Source organism: Podarcis muralis, chromosome 3 (assembly GCF_964188315.1).
Source record: "Podarcis muralis chromosome 3, rPodMur119.hap1.1, whole genome shotgun sequence".
Taxonomy (NCBI): domain Eukaryota; kingdom Metazoa; phylum Chordata; class Lepidosauria; order Squamata; family Lacertidae; genus Podarcis; species Podarcis muralis.
In genome coordinates this window covers 67,949,560-67,974,934 of record NC_135657.1, presented here as the reverse complement: position 1 = coordinate 67,974,934, position 25,375 = coordinate 67,949,560, and the positions used below count along the sequence as shown (strand labels likewise).

The following is a 25,375-nucleotide window of genomic DNA, read 5'->3' as shown; positions in this document are numbered from 1 at the left end:
CACCTGAAGAGCCACAGGTTCCCCATCCCAGCCATAATAGAGCATCTCATTACATACCATCAATGTCAAACTGATCTGGTTTACTAGATCATGCCGGTTAAAGTTCTTGGGTAGGGAGAGGCAAAATTCAGAATCTGGGGGACAGACTGCAGACTTTTTAAAAATATATAGGCCTTGGAACTAAAAATAACAATATAAGAATTCTGTATTTCCTCAGCCACAACTGCTTGCAAGGTATGAGATCCAGGCTCATGTACTCATAAAACCGTGAAGTGCACTTGGGTATGTCACAGTGGGTCAGCCTAACTTACTTCAAGCAGTTGTTTTCAAGGCTAATTGTGAAACTTAGCACATGGGAAATGCTATATAAATGGCCAAGAATACTCTTTAATTTGCACTTCAGTGGCATGCTTTTGTGGATGTTGCCTATTTTAACAGCCCAATGAGCTTTCATTGTGCGATGGGATTCCACGACAATGACGTTTTGTAGGGACAGCAGCTGCTCTGCATGGGTGGAGCTCTTTCCCCCATTCTCTTCTATGCAACAATGAATACTACATGCCTGCAAAGGGGAACTCTTTGGGCATATGCCGTTTCCATGAACAGAAGAAAATGGGATGCTTCAGTATGAGCTGTTGAATATGCCTCTTAGCTTTTTTTTTTGTTTGCTACAATTTGCACTTCTTCATCTAGCCACCATGACGTTTGTGCAAGACTGTGTTATGCTGGGTATCTTGAACATCTAGGATGGTTCAAAATGTGCACATAGTTCAACACTGCACTGCATAAAGCTGCCAAAACCCTCCCTTTGTGGTTGTGGGTTTGTTAGAGAGTGAGATGTACAAAGTGAAAGCCAAATATACCTTTCATCTTTCTCCAAACATTTAGTAGAAGTGATATCCCCCAGGGTCAATTGCTGTTTCAACAAAAAATGGGAAAGTATAATTTTCAAGCTGGTGGAAGACAAGATAGTCCAGTTAATTGAGTGCATCATTTATAAACATAGGGCAATCAGGTCTAACAACGTGGCCAGTAGTGTCAGAGTTTATAAACTGTAACAAGGATAATGCACAGTATGTTTAGTTTTCAGTTTATAAATGCACTTTCACTGTCTGTTAACTTTGTATCTTAGGACGACCAGACATGCCATAATTTGCTCATGAGCAATGAGTTTTAGCACTATTTTGATAAACTAGTACATCTTCAGATCCCAATCTAACTGTATCGGGAAGTTTTTAATGTTTGATGTTTTAGTATGTTCTGATATGTGCTGTGAGCTGCCCACAGTGGCTGGGGAAACCCAGTCTGATGGGTGGGGTATTATTATTATTATTATTATTATTATTATTATTATTATTAATAATTTGCTTCCTGGATAGAATAAAGACAGGCCAACAAATAGAACCATAATTTCCTCTCCTGTAGCAAGCTGTGTTCTGAGAGTGATCTGGCTGTAACATCTGCCCTCCCATTGATAAGGGTTGCTTTGGCTGATACGACTGTAGAGACAGAAATCCCTTTTGTCCCTCACTGCTCCATGTACATCTCCATGAAAGCCAAGGGAAGGCTCCATAACTTAATGACCACACACATAATTTGCATACCATATGTTCCAAATTGAATTCCTTGCCTCTTCAGTTATAAGAGTCAGGTAGCAAGGAATGTGAAAGTCTTCTGTCTGAGATCCTGGAAAGCCACGGCCAGTCAGGATAGTCAATACAGAAAGGCAAATACAGTGGTATCTTGGGTTAAGTATTTAGTTCATTCCAGAGGTCCGTTCTTAACCTGAAACTGTTCTTAACCTGAAGCACCACTTTAGCTAATGGGGCCTCCTGCTGCTGCCGCGCCGCCGGAGCACAGTTTCTGTTCTCATCCTGAAGCAAAGTTCTTAACATGAAGCACTATTTCTGAGTTAGCGGAGTCTGTAACCTGAAGCGTATGTAACCCAAGGTACCACTGTAGGCTGGTTTCATAAAAGGCAACTTCCTATGTAAGTTCCCGTTATTAGCCAAGGGAATGCAAGGGGATTTTATTTCTCCTTTAAGGGATAGATGGAATTTCAGAGTACCTTGTATGAGGTTAGGTAATCATCTACAATGCTCATAAATATACATTGCTTATTTAAACCATACATCAGACCCTTCTTCTTTTTTAATTAAAAAGAAATTACTGTTTTTTAACCAGCAAAAAACAACAGCAACAAATTCCCTCTTCTCCAAATCTATGGCAATCACCACTAGCTGGCAATCATAACTAGAAGCAACTTTTTTTCATTTTTCTACCCCATTCAAACCCAGTGCTAGTGCTATTCTAAACTTGATCACTACCACCACCATTCCACCTCTGTAGCAAAATACAAAATATATATTAAATTCCACAAGGAAGAATTGCTGCAGAACTCTGAGATGCAGATTAAGGAAATTTGTATAATTTCCCTATAACACTGAGCTACAACTTTTCCTCTAGTGGGAGCATCCAGAAAATGAGCTGTCCAAAATGTGTTACTAAGCCTTTGCTACAAAATCTGTATTTGATTACAGAATGTGAACCGTTTTGTGCATTATTCATTTCATTGTTGTGGCCATTTAGAAATGGAGATACAACAGGCTGGATTTTTCAATAGAAATTCTGCTTGGCATTTGTTTGAGGGCCATTTCACACATGGAATCTCCATAAATATGTATTCCTATTACTTGTAAATCATAGTAGGAGGGGGAAAATGACAACCACAACCAGAGCTTCAAATATAAACACACACACCCCTACTCTGCCCCTCTGGCTATATTCTGAACTGGCTGCAAGGCCTTTGGGAATTAAGCTTTCGCTTCTGTGAAACTGATTTACTGTTCCCATCAGAGCCTGTGAAGAAGAGAAACATTCTATTTCAAAGTAGGTTTTTTTCATGTAATAGATAACACTCTAAGGAAATAGCAAAAGCTGATAAACGAGCTCCTTTAAAAATGCTGAAGGGTGACATTTTGCATTGGTTTTACGTCTGAGGAAAAGTTGCGATGCTGCAGCGTTCCAGTATAAAAGAGAAAAAAGTTAATATGGCAGATTTGCTCTCTTGATTACATTGTTTTATAGCTTTTAAAGTCCTTTCTCTCAGTGCCCCCACTCGGTACACAAATTTGAAATGCATCGCTAGGCTGTAATCCTAAGACAACTTTTTAGTCCCATTGAATTACTTCCGTGTAGGCTTAGTTAAGAATGTGCTGTAAACTATCATTGTTATTGATGCTATTATTGCCTCTTGTTGTGGAACTGGTTTTACACACAGACCCTTTTTCTGGAAAATTGTATCAATCGCTTATTACCAGGGGAGCAGATTGGAGGCTAAGGATGTTTAGCAACTTTTAGGCTCATTATCCTTCATAGTTTTTGGTGCCCTTTGCAGGAGCCAAATCATCCCTTTGGATCCCAACCATTGTTTATAATATACCATTCCTGTGTCCATGTAGCTCCACTGAAATAAAGCTTTTACTGACTGCTTATGGATTTGAGGTTGGGGGGGGCATTTGCAACACTTCTTATGATACCTTTTATCATCAGCTTTTAAGGTGTATCATCAGTCTTTTCTCACCTGATTGATTGCCTCTGGGTAACTTCCTTCCAATTTTGAGGGTGTGAGAGAGGGATCAGAAGAACCTGTTCTGAAAATGTGCAAGATACAGCAGCAGGTGGTTATTCAAGAAAGCAAGTGCGATGTGACCTTGGGCAGTAAAGTTGCATTATAGCAAATAGGTGTCGTCTTCAACTCCATGCGGGCAACACTAGGAAGGAAAATGTACCTTCTGGGGGTGCCAAATAAAAAATTGAATGGTATCTAATTACTTCCTAGTGAAAAACACTAGATGACGTGTGCAAGGGTCAATAGCAAGGTTGTTTCCCTTATCGAAATATTTTCCTGAGGACAATGATGTGGGCTCTTGTGGGAATGCTGGAGTTGACCTTGCTATGCCTGTCATGGGGTCATCTGCTTTGGGGGCAGGGGCCTGGTAGGAATTTTGTCCATTTGGCGGATTGGCTGGTGCCATTTGGTTTTTGCCTACTGCGTAGCAAATCGTCACAACTTGTAAGGTTGCGGTTAGGCATTGGTTATTTTTTGGTTGGTGGAGGGGATGTGGTTGCCTGCCCCTCCAATGCTGCTGCTGCAAGGGACTTCCGTTAAAGGAATCCAGGGGCTCACCATGCTTTCGTTCAAATCCCTGGCGTGGGGCTTGGGCCGCGCAAGCCCCTGGGAGCATGCGGGGAGAGGTGAGGGTCTGGTGCCTGGCTCCATTTTCTCCCCAGTATTGTTTTCCCTTACTGGCTTTCACTGGAATCTGGAAGTCAGTTCTGTCCCTGGCCGGAGACAGATAGTCGTAACCAATGCCTAAGCAACCACTCACATTTATGTATTTTAATAAAGTTGTGACCAAAATTATGCCAAAAACCTTAAACAAAAATTCTGTGTGAATTGTGATTTATTTGGGGGGTGGCTTGGGGACCTCAACACGCAATAACAATGGTGCAACATCTGCTGTTTGCTTCCTGATCCTGACTTGAGGTGTTTGGGTGTTTTCATCTGCTCACCCATATGAGTGTTTAAAACCTGTAACAGGGGTTGAGTAATTTATGAGGGAGGTTTCCCTTTTACTGCTTTCATGCCATTATAATATAAAAGCATCAAAGTGGTATTTAGCAGTGTAATACTAAACTGGGAATTGGATTGCATCATACTGAAAAGCCTGAATGAGAGATGACAATAAGACTCCAGTCATAAGCACTCTGAACCAGGGAATATGGCCAACTGGGTACAGTGGAGTTTACTTCCAAGAAAACATGTACAGTATGGGATTGTGCTGCCTGTTATCTGGGACAGGACATAGCAAACTGGAGAAGACGGGACTCAGTAAAGCAGTAGTGGTGAAGGGGTAGAGGGTCATTAACTGGTAGAACAAAGTAGACAAAATACATTAGTATGTTGGTTGGGATGGATGGGAGTTGTGGTCAAAAACATCCAGAGGGCACCATCTAGCTCAGTGTGGAGAGCAGGGGCTCTCCATTGTTTCACGCTGGGTTCTCTCCCAGCCCTACTTTAAGATGTAGGGGATTGAACCTGGGACCTTGGGCACATAAGGCAGATTCTCTACCTCTGAGCTATGATCCTTCCCACAGGAAGGTGGCTGCAGGATGGATTAAATTCAGCCATCAGCAGCATCTAGTCCCTGAACCAGGCGCTTCCCAGGTGAGGTCAAACCTAATTAACCAGTTAAACATTGATATTTGTGTGACAGGCCACAACACATGGTTTATGGCTTGCATTTTGATTGATGGGTCACAAGTTCTTCTGGCCTGTCTTCAGTACTTTAAAAAAAAAAGTTTTTTATTTCATTAGCATGTCCAAATAGATTACAGGTTTTTTAAAAAAATAATGTAAAAAGATCGTTATTTGAATACAAAAGAAAGCACACATAGCAGAAGATTGTACAGTGCTACCTCGGGTTACAAACGCTTCAGGTTACGTGATTTCGGGTTGCGCACCACACCAAACCTGGAAGTACCGGAACGGGTTACTTCCGGGTTTTGGCGCTTGCACATGCGAACGCTGCAGGTTGCGAATGTGTCTCCCGCATGGATCATGTTCGCAACCCGAGGTTCTACTGTACAGAGGCTGCAATTAAAGGCCAGTCTTAGGAACAGCACAAATAAGACATTTTAAAGATAGCCAGCTACTTTTCCTTTATTGCACCCCCCCCCCCCAATATTCAAAGGCAGGATTGCTTCCTTTAAAGCGGGAGGTGGAACCATCTGGTGTTGCTTGTTTAAGAAGAGGGGGGTGGAGAGCATTTAATTGTGGCATAATTTCCTTCTTTTATACTGAGACAAAGATTCTATGAGTCCACTTGACTTGGAGAAATAATCAGTCCACTTGATTATGGATTGGAAAGTAAACTGCAATAGAAGATAGGAAGAATGCTGAAAGCCATGCTTCTTGCATATATGTTGACTCAAGGCCCAAATCACATTTTAATCTCCTTGCGGGTATTTAATAAGACTTGAAGCGCCAAATAATATGCATGCCAGTCTTCTGTCAGGGTTGACTCTCCATGTAACAGATTATCCTAGGGATGGAGGCATATAGAACAGCTAAAGTAATCCTAAAAGTCTGCTCAGATGTAATTGTTTCCCTCTTTGTTCCAGCTCACAGCACTGATGAGTTAAACATGGCCTTACAAACTCATTTGTTCCATTAAAATATTGATTTTTGGTAACAAAGGAATCTGGAGTTCCTAGACTTTATAGCTGAAGAGAACAATTTCAGATGTAATGATGGTGAAACTAGAGGACAGGATAGACTATGAAGCATCCAAGATGAAATTTACATTTTTTAAAAGTAATTTTTATTCATTTTTTAACAAGTACAACAAACACCACAAAGATATATTTACATGATATCATGTAAATATATCATTTTTTGTCCATCTTGTGAAGAGACTAGGCTTTTTCTTTTTTAAAAAAGCACCGCACATACTAAATTTTTCATCCTGTGCTAAGCCTCATTGAATGCTGTGGGTTTCCTCAAATGCTGTTTGACTTGTCTCACACTCAGACTTACTTTAGCTGAGGCAAATAAAGTAAACTGTGAGTTCTTTACAATATATTCATATTCATGACCTATTGGCAATAAATCCCATTGAGTACAATGACGCTTCCTCCTAGGTTAGTGGGTATAGAATTGTAGTTATAGGCCTGTCCGCCATCGTAGCACTTTTGAAAAAAAAAAAAAAACTTAAATTCATGGCATGTTGTTGAATCTGATCTTTAATCAATTTTCTAGCCCTAGCTGTAGAAAGCCACCACTGAGATTTCCTCCTGTCTAAGTCTTAAGCATCTGCGTGTATGGATTTCATCTTTTTGAAAATAATATTTGATCTCTGCATCGGAACACTAAGCAGCAAAATCAACATTTCAATGAGGTTCAGTAAAAGGAGAGTTTCCTTGAGGTGGAAATCTATTGATGACTTTTGGAGGTCAACAGTGTATGCTGTTAGTCTCAACTTCTTTTCAGCATGAATGTTATTCACTCCATGGACTTTTCCCTGCCAGTCTTATGGGGTTAATTCCTGAGTTTTTAAAGGAGTGTTGACTTTGAAAAAGAGACACAGAGGCCTGGTTTGCATGCCGTGGTAAAGCAAACTATGGTTTCCTTCGATATCACAGAGATACTATACATGGTCTGCCATGTAGAAATGCAGGAGGCTGCTTCCTTGGGGAGGAACCTTTTAATTACTCAGATAATGAATTTGTTGCAGTACACTTAACAATTCTCTTAGAACACAATCATAGAATCATAGAGTTGGAAGAGACCACAAGGGCCATCGAGTCCAACCCCCTGCCAAGCAGGAAACACCATCAGAGCACTCCTGACATATGGTTGTCAAGCCTCTGCTTAAAGACCTCCAAAGACGGAGACTCCACCACACTCCTTGGCAGCAAATTCCACTGTCGAACAGCTCTTACTGTCAGGAAGTTCTTCCTAATGTTTAGGTGGAATCTTCTTTCTTGTAGTTTGGATCCATTGCTCCGTGTCCGCTTCTCTGGAGCAGCAGAAAACAACCTTTCTCCCTCCTCTATGTGACAACCTTTTATATATTTGAACATGGCTATCATATCACCTCTTAACCTCCTCTTCTCCAGGCTAAACATGCACAGCTTGCAGCACAGTAGCACACTCCTTTGCACAGATTGGGAATTAACTGTGACAGCCGGCAGGATTTAGTGGAGGGGTAGGCAACCTAAGGCCCGTGGGCCGGATGCGGCCCAATCACCTTCTCAATTCGGCTCGTGGACAGTCCGGGAATCAGCGTGCTTTTACATGAGTAGAATGTGTCCTTTTATTTAAAATGCATCTCTGGGTTATTTGTGGGACATAGGAATTTGTTCATATTTTTTCCCCCAAAATATAATCCGGCCCACCACATGGTCTGAGGAACGGTGGACCGGCTCATGGCTAAAAAAGGTTGCTGACCCCTGATTTATTGCTTAAAAGCTGGACTAGTATTGAGGAGACCTGGTTGATTGTAACAAAACCTCTTAAGAGATTTTCAAGAAATATTTGCATTATCAATGAAAACAGTTCAAAACAAGAAATCAACAAAGGCTTAGATTCTCCCAGCTGGACTTTACCAGCTCTGATAGGTATATGGATGCAGCTTGAGAGTGTTTGCCCTCATAATCACAAGACTACAGTCCTTCCATCTATGGGCTGTGCAGAAATTGTTCTAGATATACATGACAAAACAGTATGCTGATATCTTGAGTTGTTCACCCAGCAGCCCAGAACGGTTTTCATCTGCAGACAAATGGCAAATTTGAAACTGAAGTCTTGCAGTCTAGCATTTATTTAGCTAAATTTATTGCTTGATCTCTTTTAAAAAATGAAACAAAACCCTAAGTGGCTTTCAAGAAATATTAGAATTGCCAATAAAAACAGTTAGAAACAAATAAAAACCTTTTTAAAACAATTAAAATCAGCACTGAACAAAAACATATCAATATATGTGTGTCTGGACTGACTTGCCTAAACAGAAATGTTTTAAGCAGGCACCAAAATGTGCTTGACTGCAGAGTGAAAGTGTTGTGGCTACATGGAGGATGGCAGGATGGGTTTCAACTCTCAATTTGGTCATGAAATTCATGGAGCCAGTCATAGACTCTCATCCTATTTTACAAGAACACTGTGGGGATAAATGGAAGGTGGGGTTTCTCAGAAAATGCAGGTACACCGCCTTCAGCTTCCTGAAGGAAGTATGATGCGATAATAATGTAAGGAACAAATAGTAATTATAAGTTGCTGCAGCAATTAGTTTCTAAAACTTTCCACAATTTGTAACATAACAGGCTGACATATAGCTTGTGCAATAATATTTCTAATAAAATTTGCATAAATATGTTTCACAGAATATTGAATGAGTCAGGGATCTTATCCTGTTTTATTTCCCAGTGGAAATCTTGCCTTTTTGAATTAGAAATTAATGCCATCTGCAGTAACTCCTTAGACATCACTAAAGGATCAAATGGTCCATACTGCCTTTTTCTTTATGCCTTTTTCACCATTTACAGTGAGTCGTGTGCTGCAAAGTGGAAACTTCCCAACTGAAACAACTTGAACCACCTACAAGTGTTTCAAAAAGTGTGAGTTGAATCTGGACTTAAACCATATTTAGAATAGACCATTGAAATCAACTGGACTTAAATAAGTTGCTGTTGTTGGCATCCATCTGTCTCGAGAGAGAATGTAGTATGATCTGGGGGTGAAGTCAAACCACTGGGTTAGCAGCACCAAAGTTATCTCCCCGGGGAACAAGTCTGGGAAGTGTGTGGCGGTCTTGGGCTGCCGTGATGGCAAGACTCAGCCTCACTAATATGATCCAAAGAAAAGTAGAGGAATATGTTTGAGGCCAGCTTAACTGCAGGAGTTGTCAGAAGGAGGCGTATAAGTGTCGTCCAACTGTCTTAAGGACATCCCAAAGATATCTTGCAAGGCAGCAGAGTTTTAGAACCAAGAGTTTTCCTTCTCCTAGATGGGCAGCAGTGTTGGGAGTTATATGCAAAATTCTGTTAAAATAAGCAACAGTCATTACATGTTTCCAGTAAGCGTCCTCAAAAGTCTGCTTTGGTTTGAAAAACAGGAGAAAATACTGGTAAATCTTCATAAAACGGTTGCAAAGAAAGTTGAAAGATTCTTGGAAGAATTTAGGATCAATAGGCACAATAATTCCCCAATACCTGACAAGATTGCACCTTGCAACACAGAGATGGTCACAGGGATGTAGAGTAGAACATTTTCCAGGAATTTATTTTTCCACATAAAATTTTACATTTCATAAGTTCATTAGTAACAACGAATGGATGCAGACTGCAATTAAATATAATGTACGCTTGGTAGTTTCCAAGTTTTTAGTGTTGTTTACTAAATATTTATAAACTAAGCACATAACTCTTCAGGGCATTGGAAAAATTTCTGATACAAATTGGGGAAAAATTCAGTTGCAAATTATCTGGTGCAAATTATTCTAATTTGCATGGGAACATTTTCCATATTTTCCCCCCAACTCAAATATTTCTGGGAAGCCTAGAAACACCCCCCCCCAGCCTTTCCTCTCTGTTTCCTGTTCTACCATGGTTAGCGTAATTGTAATATGCCTTTGCTCAGGGCTGTATTTTGCATGGAAAAACAACAATAAAGGTCAAAAAATCAGAGTGAATATTCTGTATAAAAGATGGGGTCCGATATAGCTTCAGTAAGATGAACCATTTCAAACTTATTTATTAAAAGGCTTCATTTTGCTGCTGGTCGATTCGCTGCTGGTAAATTTGAGACATTTGAATATGTGGTGCTGGAACGTGGCTACCCAGACTAGGAGTTACGTCAAGCTAATGGTTGAAGTCTGCATCAGGTACACTCTCACTTCTCCTTTTGAACTTTTTGTTTCCACTAAGCATAAACTCATTCAAACACCTTGCAATTTAAAACTCTATTAAAAGCAGGAAAATGAGATCACTGCCCTTGTGGGGTTTTTCTCTCTCTCCTTTTACCTAGTCTGTTTCATCAACATGTGTCAGGCCTGTAATAAATTTGCCGTGCTGTCAAAAGCTGTCACGCTGTGTCGCCGCACTGAAAGCCGGTAGGCAAGGGAAAGATTTATCTTGGAGCCTAAGGGAAAACCAATAAACTGGAACCATCACATTCTTAACTTGTATCTAAAATTGAAAGGCTTTACTTACTGGGAGATCCAAGCTTATCTTTATAGCACTCTGTAAATTTAGTTTTGCTTTCCCTTAACTTAATTTTCCTCCATCTTAATTGACTACAGTAGGAATTCAATGCAAATGCTGGCTAAAGACTCTTGTATGTTCACAGTGGGGATTGTTTCAAAGTAATTCACAGGTTTAATTTGGGCCTTGTTTGTGCACTACATGCCTTGAAGCAACTATGCACATCTGCCTAATCAGTAATGTGTTTATCTTCAGAATTGCAGTGGGTTCTGGGTGTGGAGGTGAGGAAAAAAGACCAAGTGGCAGAATATAAGGGAAGAACATGCCATCAGATACAGCAAGTGCCACTTTTGAAAACTTGATTTGTGTGCTGTGGACAGAAACAGGAGCTCTTTAGGATTGCATCCTGCCTATGATTACAATTACGCGGGACGTCACCTATGTATTCGTAGCAAATGAGCAATCTGGGAATAGTTGGCAGTTAATGAGCCTTGAACCTGAACAATGTTTAATCGTACATCTGTGTGCAGAAGCATGTCCTGCTTCTTTCACAAGAATGATGTATTCCCAATGTCACGATTGCTTATGCAAATTGTTATAAGATTGGTACAAGGATTTTAAGTTACATTAAACTGAGTAGAACCTTCCCTTGCTGGGGGAAGAGAAAGACCTGGGATTCCCTGTGGGCTACAAATCCCATCTTCTCATGACCATTGGCCATACTGGCTGGGATTGATGGGAGCTGGAGTTTAGCAACACCTGGACTGCCACAGGTTCTGCATCTCTGATGTAAAATAACTTCGGTATGTAAAGGACATACAGGAGATATGGTGTTTGGGTTGCATCCAATGAAGCCATTCCATTCATGCAAGGATTTCCACTTGCCCAACCAAACTTCTCCTCACACTCCTTTCCCTGTGTGTCCCATAAACTTGCCGAGGGAGAGGAAAAGGAAGGTAATTTCCATTGCACAAGTGGAAGTCCTTGCACAAACAAGATGGCTTCTTTACACTTCAACTGTTTATGCCCTATCATTTATATATATAAAAAATCTATCTGTCAAAGCAAATAGCTACAGCTGAACTCCATGTATGTTTTCTATACAACTTAGAAACCTGATCAGGACTGGCAGGGCTGAGCAGTAGGTAAACAGTGAAGGGACAGGAGGAGCTAGCATGACTGCTCTCCCATTCATCTGATTCTGATTGCTTGAGTATGTTGATGCCTGAACAGTGCTTGAAGCAGAATTGGAAAGGAGGGCAAGATTTAAAGGAACAGCACATCCTACAAGGTAATACATGTTACTGATGCAACGTAGGACTCAAATCACACAGGACAGAGGCAGTTGTGTGGTGAAAGAAAGAAAAAAGGTAAAGGACCCCTGGACGGTTAAGTCCAGTCAAAGGTGACTATGGGGTTGTGGCGCTTATCTTGCTTTCAAGCTGAGGGAGCTGGCGTTTGTCCACAGACAGCTTTCCGGGTCATGACTAAACTGCTTCTGGTGCAATGGAACACCGTGATGGAAAACAGAGTGCACAGAAATACCATTTACCTTCCCGCCACAGCGGTACCTATTTATCTACTTGCACTAGTGTGCTTTCGAACTGCTAGGTTGGCAGGAGCTAGGACATGCAACGGGAGCTCACCCTGTTGCAGGGATTTGAACCGCCAACCTTCTTATTGGCAAGCCCCAGAGGCTCAGTGGTTTAGACCACAGCGCCACCCACATCCCACAATATCCCCAATAATAGTACCAGTTATATCAAAGGTGAACTAGGTCTTTTTCAGGTTTGAGGACCATGTGGAACTTTTTCAGCACAGTCCACGATAAAAAGAAAATCTTTCATTAGAGCCTGCTCTTTCCTTTGCTTATTTGATTCTTTTCATTCCATGATTGGGACTGACACACAACACTTGGAGGCTTGTTGCTGTGAAAGGTGAAAACATGGTTACCAACAAAGCTTTCAGCCATGTATCACCCTAGCTGCCAATACAATGATCAGTGGATGGGTTTGTAATGACAACAGTCTATGTGAGCAAGAGCTGTCAAAAAGCAGATTTGTGATATATTAATATCTGAGACGGGAATAAATAAAAATCCCAAGGGAACTGCTCTGTTCACTTGGATATCTCTGAAATCCTTTCTTCGTTCTTTTAAAGGAAGCTTGCAGGATCTAGATTTAAAAGTGAAGACAGCTAATTGGCAAGAAGAGAAGAAGAAAATGGCAAGGAGGAAGGGAGATCAGAGGAAGGAGGGCAAATGCTGAAAGGGAAAAATAACACAAAATAAAAATGAACAAACTATGTTTGGCATAAAATGAGAGGTGAATGAAATTTGCAATTTGTGCACCCAATTGAAGAATCCAGACTATTTCTATTATATTTTCAAACTTATCACTAGGGGCCTGGAGTGAAGGGGTAGGACTATAGAAAACTGCTTTTTCAGACTTGGGCTTATTCTCTTTGTGGGCTGTAGGAATTTCTTGGCTGTTGAGTAATTCTGATTATGCTGTATTTCTTGTCTTCTTTGTTTCTTTTTAGGGAGCTCCTGTTGTCTATAGCTCTTGGGCAGGTTCTGTCCCTGCTTATCTGCGGTATTAGCCTGACCAGCAAGTATCTGTCAGATGATTTTCATGCCAACACTCCAGTCTTTCAGAGTTTCCTGAACTACATTCTCCTATTTTTGGTCTATACCACAACATTAGCTGTTAGACAAGGTAAGTGGCATTCTCTGGATGTAGAATAATTATTGCAATAATAATAATAATAATAATAATAATAATAATAATAATAATAATAATAATAATAATTGCTATAGCTTTTCTCAGTGCTTTTTTCCCTTTAAAAATGTTTAGGGGTACTCTCATTTTCCTACTCATGTTGAAATACTGCCACTCAATGAGGCCAAACTTAGATTCACAAAATGTTTAGGAGTATGCGTACCCCTGCGCACCCCCAGAAAAAAAGCACTGGCTTTTCTTTCTCATAGTGGATAATTTCCCCTCTCTTGGAACATATCAAAGCATTTCCTAGTATTTAAAAAGGAAATAAAACTTGCAGCTCCTCCAGAAAGGTTGATAACTATAAAAGATTGCAAAATCACTATTAAACATTTGGGGTAGGAGTCACCTAAAAACCCTGGTATGGTAGCACTGCTCAAAGACTTTCCTTCTACCCTTATCCCCCCTTGCACCTCCTATCCCTGAAATTGACTCTAGGGAGGTTGGGAGAAGCCCCAGAACAACAGAGAAGGGAAGGAGAGGCAGATCATTTCATCTGCACAGACAGAACTTTCATCAAAGTACAATGTAGAATTTCACCCTTGATATCTTATCAGCATGAGATATTCTAATGAGAACAGTCTTTGAGGGTTTTCTTTTGTTTTTCCCTTCTCCTGTTGGCATATATGTTCATTTAGAAACCTGTTCTGATTTTGAGTGCATATTAATGAAGAGATGGAGACAGCAGACCTAGTAACGGGGGTGGGGGGACGTAACTATAAGAGCAAACTTTTAAAGGGAAGAACCTTTCAGTCCCAATGAAACAAAGATAACATTCATTCATTCATTCATTCATTCATTCATTTTATTGGTATGTCACTTTTCCACAAAATAAATCATGCTGAAAGCAGCTTGCTACAAAGAAACAGGGATACATTTCAGACAAACAGTACAAAAACAATTTCATAATAACATAGCAAAACAAAAATATAGCAACATACCATCATCATAGTAACACAAAAATCACTTTTAAATTCTATAACTATAACAAGATTACTTAAAGAACATGCAGCATCCAACAGCAAAAATATCAAGGGAACTTCCCAGTTTCACTTTAGTCCTAGAAACAGCCCTCCCATGATGTTGCTCACAGTCTGTCTCCTGCAGCAACTTCTTATAAGGCCTTCAAGGGTCTTAGCTGCAAACACTCCTTCCTTGATGTTACTCACACATGAGGGGATATTCATCAAGTTTGCAGATGGCACCAAACTGGAGGGGGTGGCTAATGCCTCTGAAGACAGAATTGGGATTCAAGAAGACCTTAACAGACCGGAGAATTGGGCTGGAACTAACAAAATGAATTTCAAAAGGGACAAATGTAAGGTTCTACACTTAGGCAGGAAGAACCAGATGCCCCACTATAAGATGGGGGATACCTGGATTGCCACTAGGACATGTGAAAAGGATCTAAGGGTCTTCACAGAGGACAAGCTTAACGTGACAGTTAAAGAAGGACGTTGACAAGCTGGAAGGTGTGCAGAGGAGGGCAACCAGAATGATCAAGAGTCTGGAAACCAAGACTTATGAAGAACAGTTGAGGGAGTTGGCTATGGTAAGCCTAGAGAAGAGGAGACCAAGAGGTTATATGATAGCTATATTCAGATATCTTAAGGGGTGTCACATGGAAGATGGAGCAAACTTGTTTTCTCCTGCTTCAGAGCATATGACCTTCAAGTTACAAGAAAGGAGATTCTGATTAAACCTCAGGAAAAACCTTGGAAGGTGGTGGACTCTCCTTTTTTGGAGATTTTAAAGAGGTTGGATGGCCATCTGTCCTGTTTGATGTAGTTGAGATTTCTGAATTGCAGGTGGTTGGGCTAGATGACCCCAGGGTCCAGTCCAACTCTACAATTCTATGCCTGGGCATCATTTGATTTCCCCCACTGCACACATGAATGCTGCACTTGTCTTAGGGCTGGAGGATTATCCAAAATAGCATGGGAAAGTGGCATCAATGAAGACTGTAGTGTGTGATGGAAACTGGGAGAGGCACAGGCAGAAGAACCTTCCACACTACTGGAGCCCAGTCAAGTATCCATTCTCAAGATGCTATCATTGAACCATCTCTTATTTCAGTCCTTAGATAAAATATACCTTGGACAGGCACATGCTTGAAAAGACAAATAGATGCTATGGTTTCTGAATTAACCTAGGTATCTCTACTCTTCCCCACCTCTTCCACTTCAAGAGGTTTCCTGTTGAGATTAGGTGTGAGTAGGAGAATGCAGCTGGTTTCATGTCAAAGACTTATAATTAATTCATGCATTTAAATGAACAAATAAACAACTTCTCTCTCTCAATCAGAAAAGCTTGAGATGAATCGAGGAAGGACCTTCAAATAATATGAATGAAGTACCTATTGAGTTTTGACAAATATATATTTTGCGATAGGCATAGCTTGCTCTTTTGTGGTCCTCTGGTGCCCACCCTTATCCAAGTCCAGGCCCTCTTGAGCTTCGGCAAAGCTACAGCATCTGGTGCTCTAAGGCTATTCACTGGGCTCTCAAGTGCTGGTTAACTTACTTGCCATGTTTTTGTGTGTAGACTTGAAATATGGTTGTGGTCATCATCATTTCAGATGCTTCCTTTGTTGACATCTGTGAGTGGCTTGGCGTCCTGCCTGCTGCTTAAATTATTCAACTTTGAGTCCCAGCCTTGTGGAGCAGACAGCACACCCTGTTGAGGAGAGTAATGTTCTCCTTCCTACTGGGATGGTTGTAATTAAAAGGAAGCTGTTGACTTCCACTGCGGAGGCTTCTAAACAAGGAGTTGTAAGTGTCTGTTAAAACCAAACCTGGCAAAGAATTGTCTCAGAGGCTGCAAAGATGACCTCTTTCAAAGAAGAAGTTGCTCTATCAGCTTTCTCTCTCTCTCCTTCTAGTTGGATTGATAGAATGTAGCAGACACAAGTCCTATAGGTTTGCTTGCTCGTCTTGCAGAATATGGGAAAGCCTATTAATGGAAGCCTTCTCTCACATCCTTATAAGAACAATTAGAGGTTTCCCAAACCCATCAAAACTGGAACAGGATAATGAATGCCTGCATCATTTCTCCATTTCCCAGCTTAGGTGCCTTGTGGTGAAATACAGAGCGGTTCTCCCGCCGCCCCCATGCCTGTTGCAATTAGGCACTAATGCCACACAGTTGACTTGCTTCTAAAACCATGTGGCTTGCTAGGATCATAAAAGCCTAGTGTTCTTCTCTTCCCAACAATTAGAGCAAGGAGGGTTAGAGATAAGGCAGTGGTGTCAGAGCAGGGTGAAGTGTGGAAAGAAGCAGAGCAAAACTGAAGCAGTGTGAAAAACAGAAACTAAGATGTGGAGCGAGGAGATAGCCTGTTATACCACTTAATAGCAGATCTTCACCTATAGTTAATGGGGCAGGCAATGGAGACTTGGCATTAACTACAGGCATTGCAAAGATAAGTAGAACAGCACAGAACCTATTTCAGATAGTGTGACTCCATCCTACGTGCATGAGTTTGTTTTTTTTAACTGGAATTTTGTGCAGAGTTTGCTACATTCTTTGCAGAGAAAGTGTTTCTAGCGTGGCTCTCTGCTGATTAGATAATACAGTTACATATAGTTCTTCATTTTTTTATTTTCTGTGGGCTATTTTTCTTTCATAAAGGTAAAGGTAAAGGTACCCCTGCCCGTACGGGCCAGTCTTTTTCTTTCATAGTGAAATTCAAACATTTGTCCAACAATTCTTGTGGTTGTATACAATAATTGCAGGAAAGGCTTCTGCTCACGCAAGGCAAGGCATCTGAGATTAAGAGTCTCGTGCTCTACTGACTGAGCTACTTTGCCAATCCTTCCTATCTACTGCAACCCTCTATGCCATATCCCTTGTTGTTCCAGAGGGTCCCCCAGTCCCCAGGAGCACTATTTCAAGGAACATAAGGAGGGGGGGGACTTGGGGAAATTTGGGGCCCTGCCTAGTGCAAGCAGAAGTACCTTCTGTTAGCACAAAGTCTTCGCTAGATACAACTCTTATTTATTACCTGTCGGTTTTCCAGCCCTCTTGATGCAAATCTGTTTTTAAAGCATCTCCATTTGCTCAAACTCCTCATTAGCTAATGCTGTGGAGGATCCTGCACAGCCATTGAGATGTACACTCACCACCACAACACAATAAGAGAAACACTGAGTGCCATTAGCAAAATGTTGCCTCAATGCTACCTTGAACTCCCTCTTATGTATGTCTTCAGCTCAACATTTGCCTTTACACATTATTTATGCTTTAGTTTCAAGCATTTGCAGATGCTTCTGTCTTTGTCTGCAGGCAATTAGCACCACTATGGTTGATTTCCTGTGAGTAAATTAGTTTTAATTTCCACTCTGCTCCTTTTGCATGGCTCTATTACACCAAGATTTTGCAAAAGAAAAAGAAAAAGTTTTGCAATGCACTTTAACTCCGATACATAGCTGAAACATTGGATTTTGGACATACTTTGCAATTGAGACATGCTGCTTGCACCACATAGGTAAAGGTAAAGGTACCCCTGCCCGTTCGGGCCAGTCTTGCCAGACTCTAGGGTTGTGCGCTCATCTCACTCTATAGGCTGGGAGCCAGCGCTGTCCGCAGACACTTCCGGGTCACATGGCCAGCGTGAGAAGCTGCATCTGGCGAGCCAGCGCAGCACACGGAACGCCGTTTACCTTCCCGCTGGTAAGCGGTCCCTATTTATCTACTTGCACCCGAAGGTGCTTTCGAACTGCTAGGTTGGCAGGCGCTGGGACCGAACGACGGGAGTGCACCCCGCTGTGGGGATTCGAACCGCCGACCATGCGATCAGCAAGTCCTAGGCGCTGAGGTTTTACCCACAGCGCCACCCATGTCCCTCGCTTGCACCACATAGGTGATACTAATTTGAACAGTCTGGGTTGTTGTTGTTGTTGTTTTAATTAAGCACAGATTAAAGGACTAGTAGTATTGACTGTGCTTAGTGATTGACTCCCATGAAAGGAAGCGAAATGGACAAAAGTCCATTTTAACCCCTTTTATCTGAGGGTAGGCAGCAACCCTACCCCTTTTTTAACCCCTTTTATCTGAGGTGGTTCCATCTCCATTCTTCCCTTGGGCACCCCAGTATCCCACTTTTGCAGAAGCCAAACAGGATGGAATAGTTTGCCTGAAAAGTGGGGTATGCAGCCGCTGCCGATCAGCTGACTGGTGGCAGCTCTAAACCCCAGTTCCTTTAGCACAGTAGTTTGATTTCAAACCATGCAGTCAAAGGAAAATGCTTCACCTGGTATCACAGGTGACTAAGAGGTGGTCAGCCCCACCCACCTGCCATAATAGCCTATACAAGTTAGATGTCTCCACAAGTATTTAGACTGTGTACACATTGCCATTTACTCTGACTCCAATGCAGTTCCATCATTGGTGTTTGAAACCAAGTGTACATGATGATAGCCAAAATCCATTTGTATACTGTAATTTCTTGAGGAATACTGCTGATTGATGTGTTTCCCCTCAAGCCTGCTTCCCGTGAATTTGAAAAAAACAACAACTAAGGCATAGTTAAGCTGAGGTGTGTACATTTCAGACATCCATTGCTCATGTGCAGATGACACCACATGCACAGATGATGGCTTTGGTGAGTAGGCATTTGGGGGGCTCCAAGTGCAGGGAAACAAATCAGGTAACTGTGCATACAGCAACATAAAATGTTACTTGAAACACAGCAGGGGCAAACTATCTCACTGCATTTTAAGCCACATATGTTCATGCCCCAATTTAAATGCCTCACCATTTTTCAGGCAGAGGGTCATTGAAAATCCACTTTAGGTAGATTTTATAGAGCTGTGTTTGGGTTGGATTAATGTCCAAGGCTTGGAAAAAAGCACTTAAACCCTTTAGTTATTCAATCCATTTGCTTCACTTTTTGACGAAAGGTCCTTGCTATTGAGGATGCAAATTTCAGCATAAACATTGAAATTCACAGAAATGTGGCTCATTTCTACTCATACTGACTTCAAGAAGAATGTCACTGATATTTGCTTTGGGACATTGCAAATGTAGCTGGGGGAAATCAAAGAAACAGAAGTGGTGTAGCTTTAGAGCGAGATGATGATGTGCCTGGGATTCAGCTAACACCATTGTCCAGCCGAGCATGAAACAAGCCTTCAAAGGTTAATAGAAGTCCCAGTACTAGACTATGGCCCTAGGAAAAAGTCTGGATATCATCTGACAACTTTTAAAAAGTTTCCATTGGTACATGATGCTCTTATAGCAATGTTTAAAAATGGAAGTTCATGTGTTGCTTCCATTTTCCAATGCAGGTGGGTATTATAAAACTACTATTATTAGTTAGAATTGCGTGTTGGGAATTTGAGCCTGTACAGCATATAAGAGATCCAGTGGCTTCTCAGTCAATGTATAACATAATGGATTCAATCTATTTTTCATACGGCTGCCTTCCTCTTTAATTCCCAGATAACAAGAAACATATTTGTCAAGTGTGTCAGGCCTGTTTTACACTTTACACAGGAGCAATTGTAGGTTTGCTAGTAGAAAAACCAGGAACCATCCAATGACTCAAGCAATAAGTGGCTAGAGGCCTCGCCTTTGGCACAGACTATCCTGCTTCACACATAATGCTAAGCCAAACCATAGCTTAGCATGAATGTTTGAGCAAACAGTCTTCTGAAGCTCACAGTTGCTTAGTCTAGACTATGAGCTGCAGCAAAGGTTTGTCCTATGGCTTATAGCTCATGCTTTGTCCAGTAGCATTAAACTAAGGAGCTAAATCATGGCTTGACTCAGTGCAGCACAGCAGCAGCAAAAGATGGTCCCAGGAGGAGCAAAGCAGCCAAGATTTCATCTCCGGAAGCCTGCATACTTGTATGTTTTACTTAAGCCATGGTTTGGCTTAGCATGACATGCAAACCACAGCATTATAGCTTAGTGGTTAAAGTCAATGGACAAGGGCTTTCCTGAGAGTTGTTCTTGAAGGAGGATGGTTTTGCTTGCAAATAATATATTCATAATTCATAATACATAGATCTTGGGATTCTAATATTTTATGTCAGAGCCCAAAACTTCTGATATCTATCTATCTATCTATCTATCTATCTATCTATCTATCTATCTATCTATCTATCATCTATCTATCATCTATCTATCTCCCCATTATTTGACATAATGCAATTATGGAAGTTCAAATTGAAAGGCAGAGTAACATGGCATCTGTATAAGGTTAGAGCTGAATGCAGATTTGGGGGTTGTATGATTTTGATGCCTGCTTAATGTTGGGTTTGCATAATATCAGGGTTTACACAACTTCAATGTCTGCACAATTGGAGTTCTACAACTTTTGCATACCTTCACAGGCATATTTGCAGCTTTAAAAAGTGCATGTTTTTAGGCTAGGGGCTATCCTGTGAACTGCCCTGAGACCTGTGGGTATAGGCCGGTATATTAATTAATTAATTGAAATGTGAGTACTATTTAATACTTGGGACATATGTAACTTGCAGTTAGGTGGTGCATGTTGCATGGTTTTCTCAAAGTTTGTTTGTAGGGCTCTAAGCATTTCATAAATTCTATAGAAAAAGTCAGCAGTCAGTTAAAATGCAAAACACTTCCCCAACTCTAGAAGATATAAATGAGAATTTATAGATATATTTTGGAAGAATTTCCAGAGAAAAATGATACAGAAAACTTATGACATTTAAAATGTGAAAGAATAGGGATTTGATAACGGAGGCTAGTAAGAAGAGATGAATAAGCTGGAATCCTATACACACATACCAAGTAGGAAGTCCTACTGAATTATCTGGGGTTACTTTTGAGTAGAAATTTGTAAGTCAGAGAATCTGATTTTTCATACTTTAGTACCTCTTATACCTTGTGCTTTTTCATCAACCAGAATACGTTTAAAGCACAGTCTTGCTAACTATAAAGAAAGAAAAGTGTAAAGTATGAGGATAGAGTATTTATCTGTGAGCTTTTTTCGGCTGGAACTCACTGGAACTCAGTTCTGGCACCTCTCAGGTGGGCACCATTGCCATTATAAGAGAACAAGGGAAGCATTCATGGTGAGTTCCGGCACCTCTTTTTCTAGAAAAATAGGCACTGTATGTGAAGATTAAAAAGAAACACTCACATTACACTCCTAACTGTGACTACTTGGGAGTAAGTCCTATTGAAATTTACCTCCAGACAAGTAGGGCTAGGCTCACAGCCTCAGATAAGGGTAGAAAATCGAATTATAAAAGAGAAAGGATTAGAGGGGGAAACTGATGAAAGCAATCTATTTGCTTTATTGAATGACTTATTTACAAGAATCTTAGATCGGAATCTGTGGCCAGGTACAATTCTGAAATTGCCAAGAGAAAGATGTTACATGGAGATATCATTTTGTCTTTTCATAAAAGAGGCACTTGTGATTTTATCTTAAGTACAGCTTGAAGAAGCCCAGTCCCAAAGGGAGACACAGAAGAAATGAACATCCCCACCCTCTTGATTTGACTCATGCTATAAGCCAGGGGTGGTGAATTATCCCTGGATTACACTCCTTACTGCCCCTGCTGTGTGCCCCCCCCCCAAGTGATTTTGACTGGCTGGAATATGCCCTTGAACTGTGGCAATGTCTGTTGCTTGCCTGGATGTACAAAGTTCAGAATCACTTCCTTTGCCCAGCACAGTTTTGCCTCTGACCCCACCCACCCCTGGTTCCCTGGAAGGTTCCTCGTTGTTGTTGTTTAGTCGTTTAGTCGTGTCTGACTCTACATGACCCCATGGACCAGAGCATGCCAGGCACTCCTGTCTTCCACTGCCTCCCGCAGCTTGGTCAAACTCATGCTGGTAGCTTCGAGAACACTGTCCAACCATCTCGTCCTCTGTCGTCCCCTTCTCCTTGTGCCCTCCATCTTTCCCAACATCAGGGTCTTTCCCAGGGAGTCTTCTCTTCTCATGAGGTGGCCAAAGTATTGGAGCCTCAGCTTCCGGATCTGTGCATAATTTGGAATGCATATATGTGCATAATTTGGAATGCACATGTTATGTACAGTGGTATCTCGGGTAACATACGCTTCAGGTTACAGACTCCGCTAACCCAGAAATAGTACCTCGGGTTAAGAACTTTGCTTCAGGATGAGAACAGAAATCATGCTTGGGCAGTGTGGCAGCATCAGGAGGCCCCATTAGCTAAAGTGGTGCTTCAGGTTAAGAACAGTTTCAGGTTAAGTACGGACCTCCGGAACAAATTAAGTACTTAACCTGAGGTACCACTGTATTTCTAATGTTATACGAGTCCTCTCTTTCTTTCTTTATTCAATTACATGCTTTTTTGGGATCCTGGTGGGGAGTGGGGGTAGGGAGAGAAGTAAAATACCCTATCCTTAATATTTCTGTTCTTCTCGGTTTCTTTTTACTTTGTCTGACCATAGAGTCAGTGTTTTTACTCCGAGGGTTCATTGCTGAAACCTGCACTTGTTACTCCAAAGCACTCGCGCGCATAGGGACTTGCACTTTGAAGCTCATTTCCACCATTTTCTAACTCACGAGTGGGCCTGAACATAACACAATGCTAGGCAGTTTTCATTGGTTACAGGTTCCTCCTCTCCCCACTCCATTTGACCAGCTGCTTAATATTTTTAAAACATATCCTTGCAGAGAACAGCATTAGCCTGAATGAGATCCACAGCACCTAGCAGGTGAAATAGCTAGAACCCCCCTTTAACACTTTGATTAGTAAGCCATGCCTCACCCTAAGACTCTATTTGCTTTTTTTTTTAAAAAAAGATTATTTACCAGACCTTTGAAAAATAGTCACTATTTTGTGTATACTTTGATCTGCAAGATGGCACCATGTTTGTATCCTCTTTCTCTTCCTGTATCAGATGATGATAATAAATTCATGGAGGATAAGGCTATCAATGGCTACTAGCTATGATGGCTATGTTCTGCCTCCGCCGTTGGAGGCAGCATGCATCTAAATGCCAGTTGCTAGAAACCACAGGAGGGGAAAGTGCTCTCTTCACTTGCCATTACACAAAGAACTACATCCATCTTGACCATACTCTGATATTTCCCAAAGCTGTCAAGATGTTCACCTATATGGGCATATTGCTGAAAGAAGTACTGTTGGAATTACAACAGCGGAGATCATTCAGTTACTAACCTAAAGGTTAATTCTGTTGACAGTCAGCCAACCAAGAGAGAGGTGTGGTGGTGCTGCTGTTGCCTAGCAACCAGTCAGAGTGGCATGATCCTTGCTAAAGTCATGAGTTATGGTTGATTGGTTAGTTCTGTTTCCCCCCATATGGTTAGTAGTATTTCTCTCTGCTATAGATTAGGCTTGAACAGCTAAGAAGGACAAAATGTCTCTGTTTATTTCTTCTTGTATTGTATACTGTTTTCGATCGATTTACCCTATAAGCTATTATTAGTTTATTTTGTCTCTCAAGTCCGTCTACATTATTTAAGTGATTCTGTTAACAAGTACTTACAGTGAAATCTAACCACTTCTTCAAAACCACCATTAAAGAACTTTCTGGAACAGCTGAGCTTTTGCTTGTGTTCTGGCAGAATGAATAAGAGGACTAATGGAAGGGATGCCATTTAAACAATCATTTATCCTGTGGGAAGAATGTTTGAACGCACTTAAACATTGCATTTGTTTATACAAGGAACAGAGTCAATAGTCTCTCCTTAAATCAACGGCTTGTTGTGTTACAGTTTCTGATGTGGGTTAGTTGCTCATTTGTGCAATAGGAGAGTAATTTTGATTCGTTGGTTGATTTCATTGATATGCGACTTTTCCACAGCAAACTGTTTCTAAAGTGGTTTACATCAAATGTCCTCTTGTCAAAATACAGAACATGGGATGGAGGAGAGAAACAAGTTTATGGAATGTATCGATAAATTCACAAAGAATAACAATTCAGCAAACGTTAAATAAATTCAATAATGCAAAAGATATCATCAGGATTAAAATGCACAAGTACAGAGGTGTGTGAGCAGTTCCACAGAATTCCCTGTGAACCCTGTTCCATAAGTCCACTTACCTCTTTGTCAGTGGCAACAGTCCCTCCTCTGTCTTGAGACTTCCCCATGCGCAACACAAAGTTCCACTTTGGCCAGAGGAGGCACCACTAGCATTGAAGGGAGAGAATCCACTTCTCTGTTCCTAAATGAACAATTTAGGGGAAGGATAGAAGGAGTGGTTCTCTCCTCTGGACTGGAGCAAAGGTTGAAGCAGCAGCAGCAAGCCACGGATAAATCCTGGCTACAGTCCTTGGCTTATTTGGAGCAAGACAAACTATGGACCTGAGTTTAGATGGAATGTGACACCTGAAGTGTAGGTGGGTTCCCACAAGGCAAGACACAGTGATAACAGCAAGATTACCTTTATTCAACTAACAGAGCTAGACAACAAGGACAAAGCAACAGCTTATATACATTTCTGAAGGCCTGGGCCACTCCCACTGCCAATGTGATTGTCTATCTAAACTTCCAAGCTGCAAATCATAACTCAGAGTTTAAGGGCCAATGGCAGAGGCCCAAATCCTGAATTCTTCTGTGATTGGATATCACGTATCAAATCAGAACACAGGAGCTCAGAATCCTCAGTCCAGACTCAAGCTCAGGCAAACACAGACCACTGAATACATAACACCAGCAATCTGTGGCTCAGCTCCCCATAGGAAGGAGCAAAGCAACCATGGTTTTCTCCCTGTGCACCAGCACACTTGTTCATTCACAGTAAACCATAGTTTGGCTTTGCATTACATGTAGTCCAGAGCAGGAGACAATACTGAGCTAGGTGTTCCTATGGTCACACTGCAGAGAAAACGTAAAAGCAAAACTAAAGGGAATAG

At 41.2% G+C, this 25,375-nt stretch overlaps 1 protein-coding gene across 2 annotated transcripts in view; it reads left to right on the top strand.

Annotated features, from left to right (window-relative positions):
* The window catches only part of SLC35F1 (solute carrier family 35 member F1), a 195,429-nt gene that overhangs the window by 78,337 nt on the left and 91,717 nt on the right, over window positions 1-25,375 (top strand). The window contains exons 2-3 of one of the 2 annotated variants that reach the window (XM_028723274.2): window positions 10,325-10,445; window positions 13,306-13,481. In XM_028723274.2, coding sequence (XP_028579107.2) covers window positions 10,378-10,445; window positions 13,306-13,481 — 244 coding nt within the window. In that variant the 5' untranslated portion in view covers window positions 10,325-10,377. The remainder of the gene's footprint in view (window positions 1-10,324; window positions 10,446-13,305; window positions 13,482-25,375) is intronic. The other variant, XM_028723275.2, reaches the window with a different exon arrangement.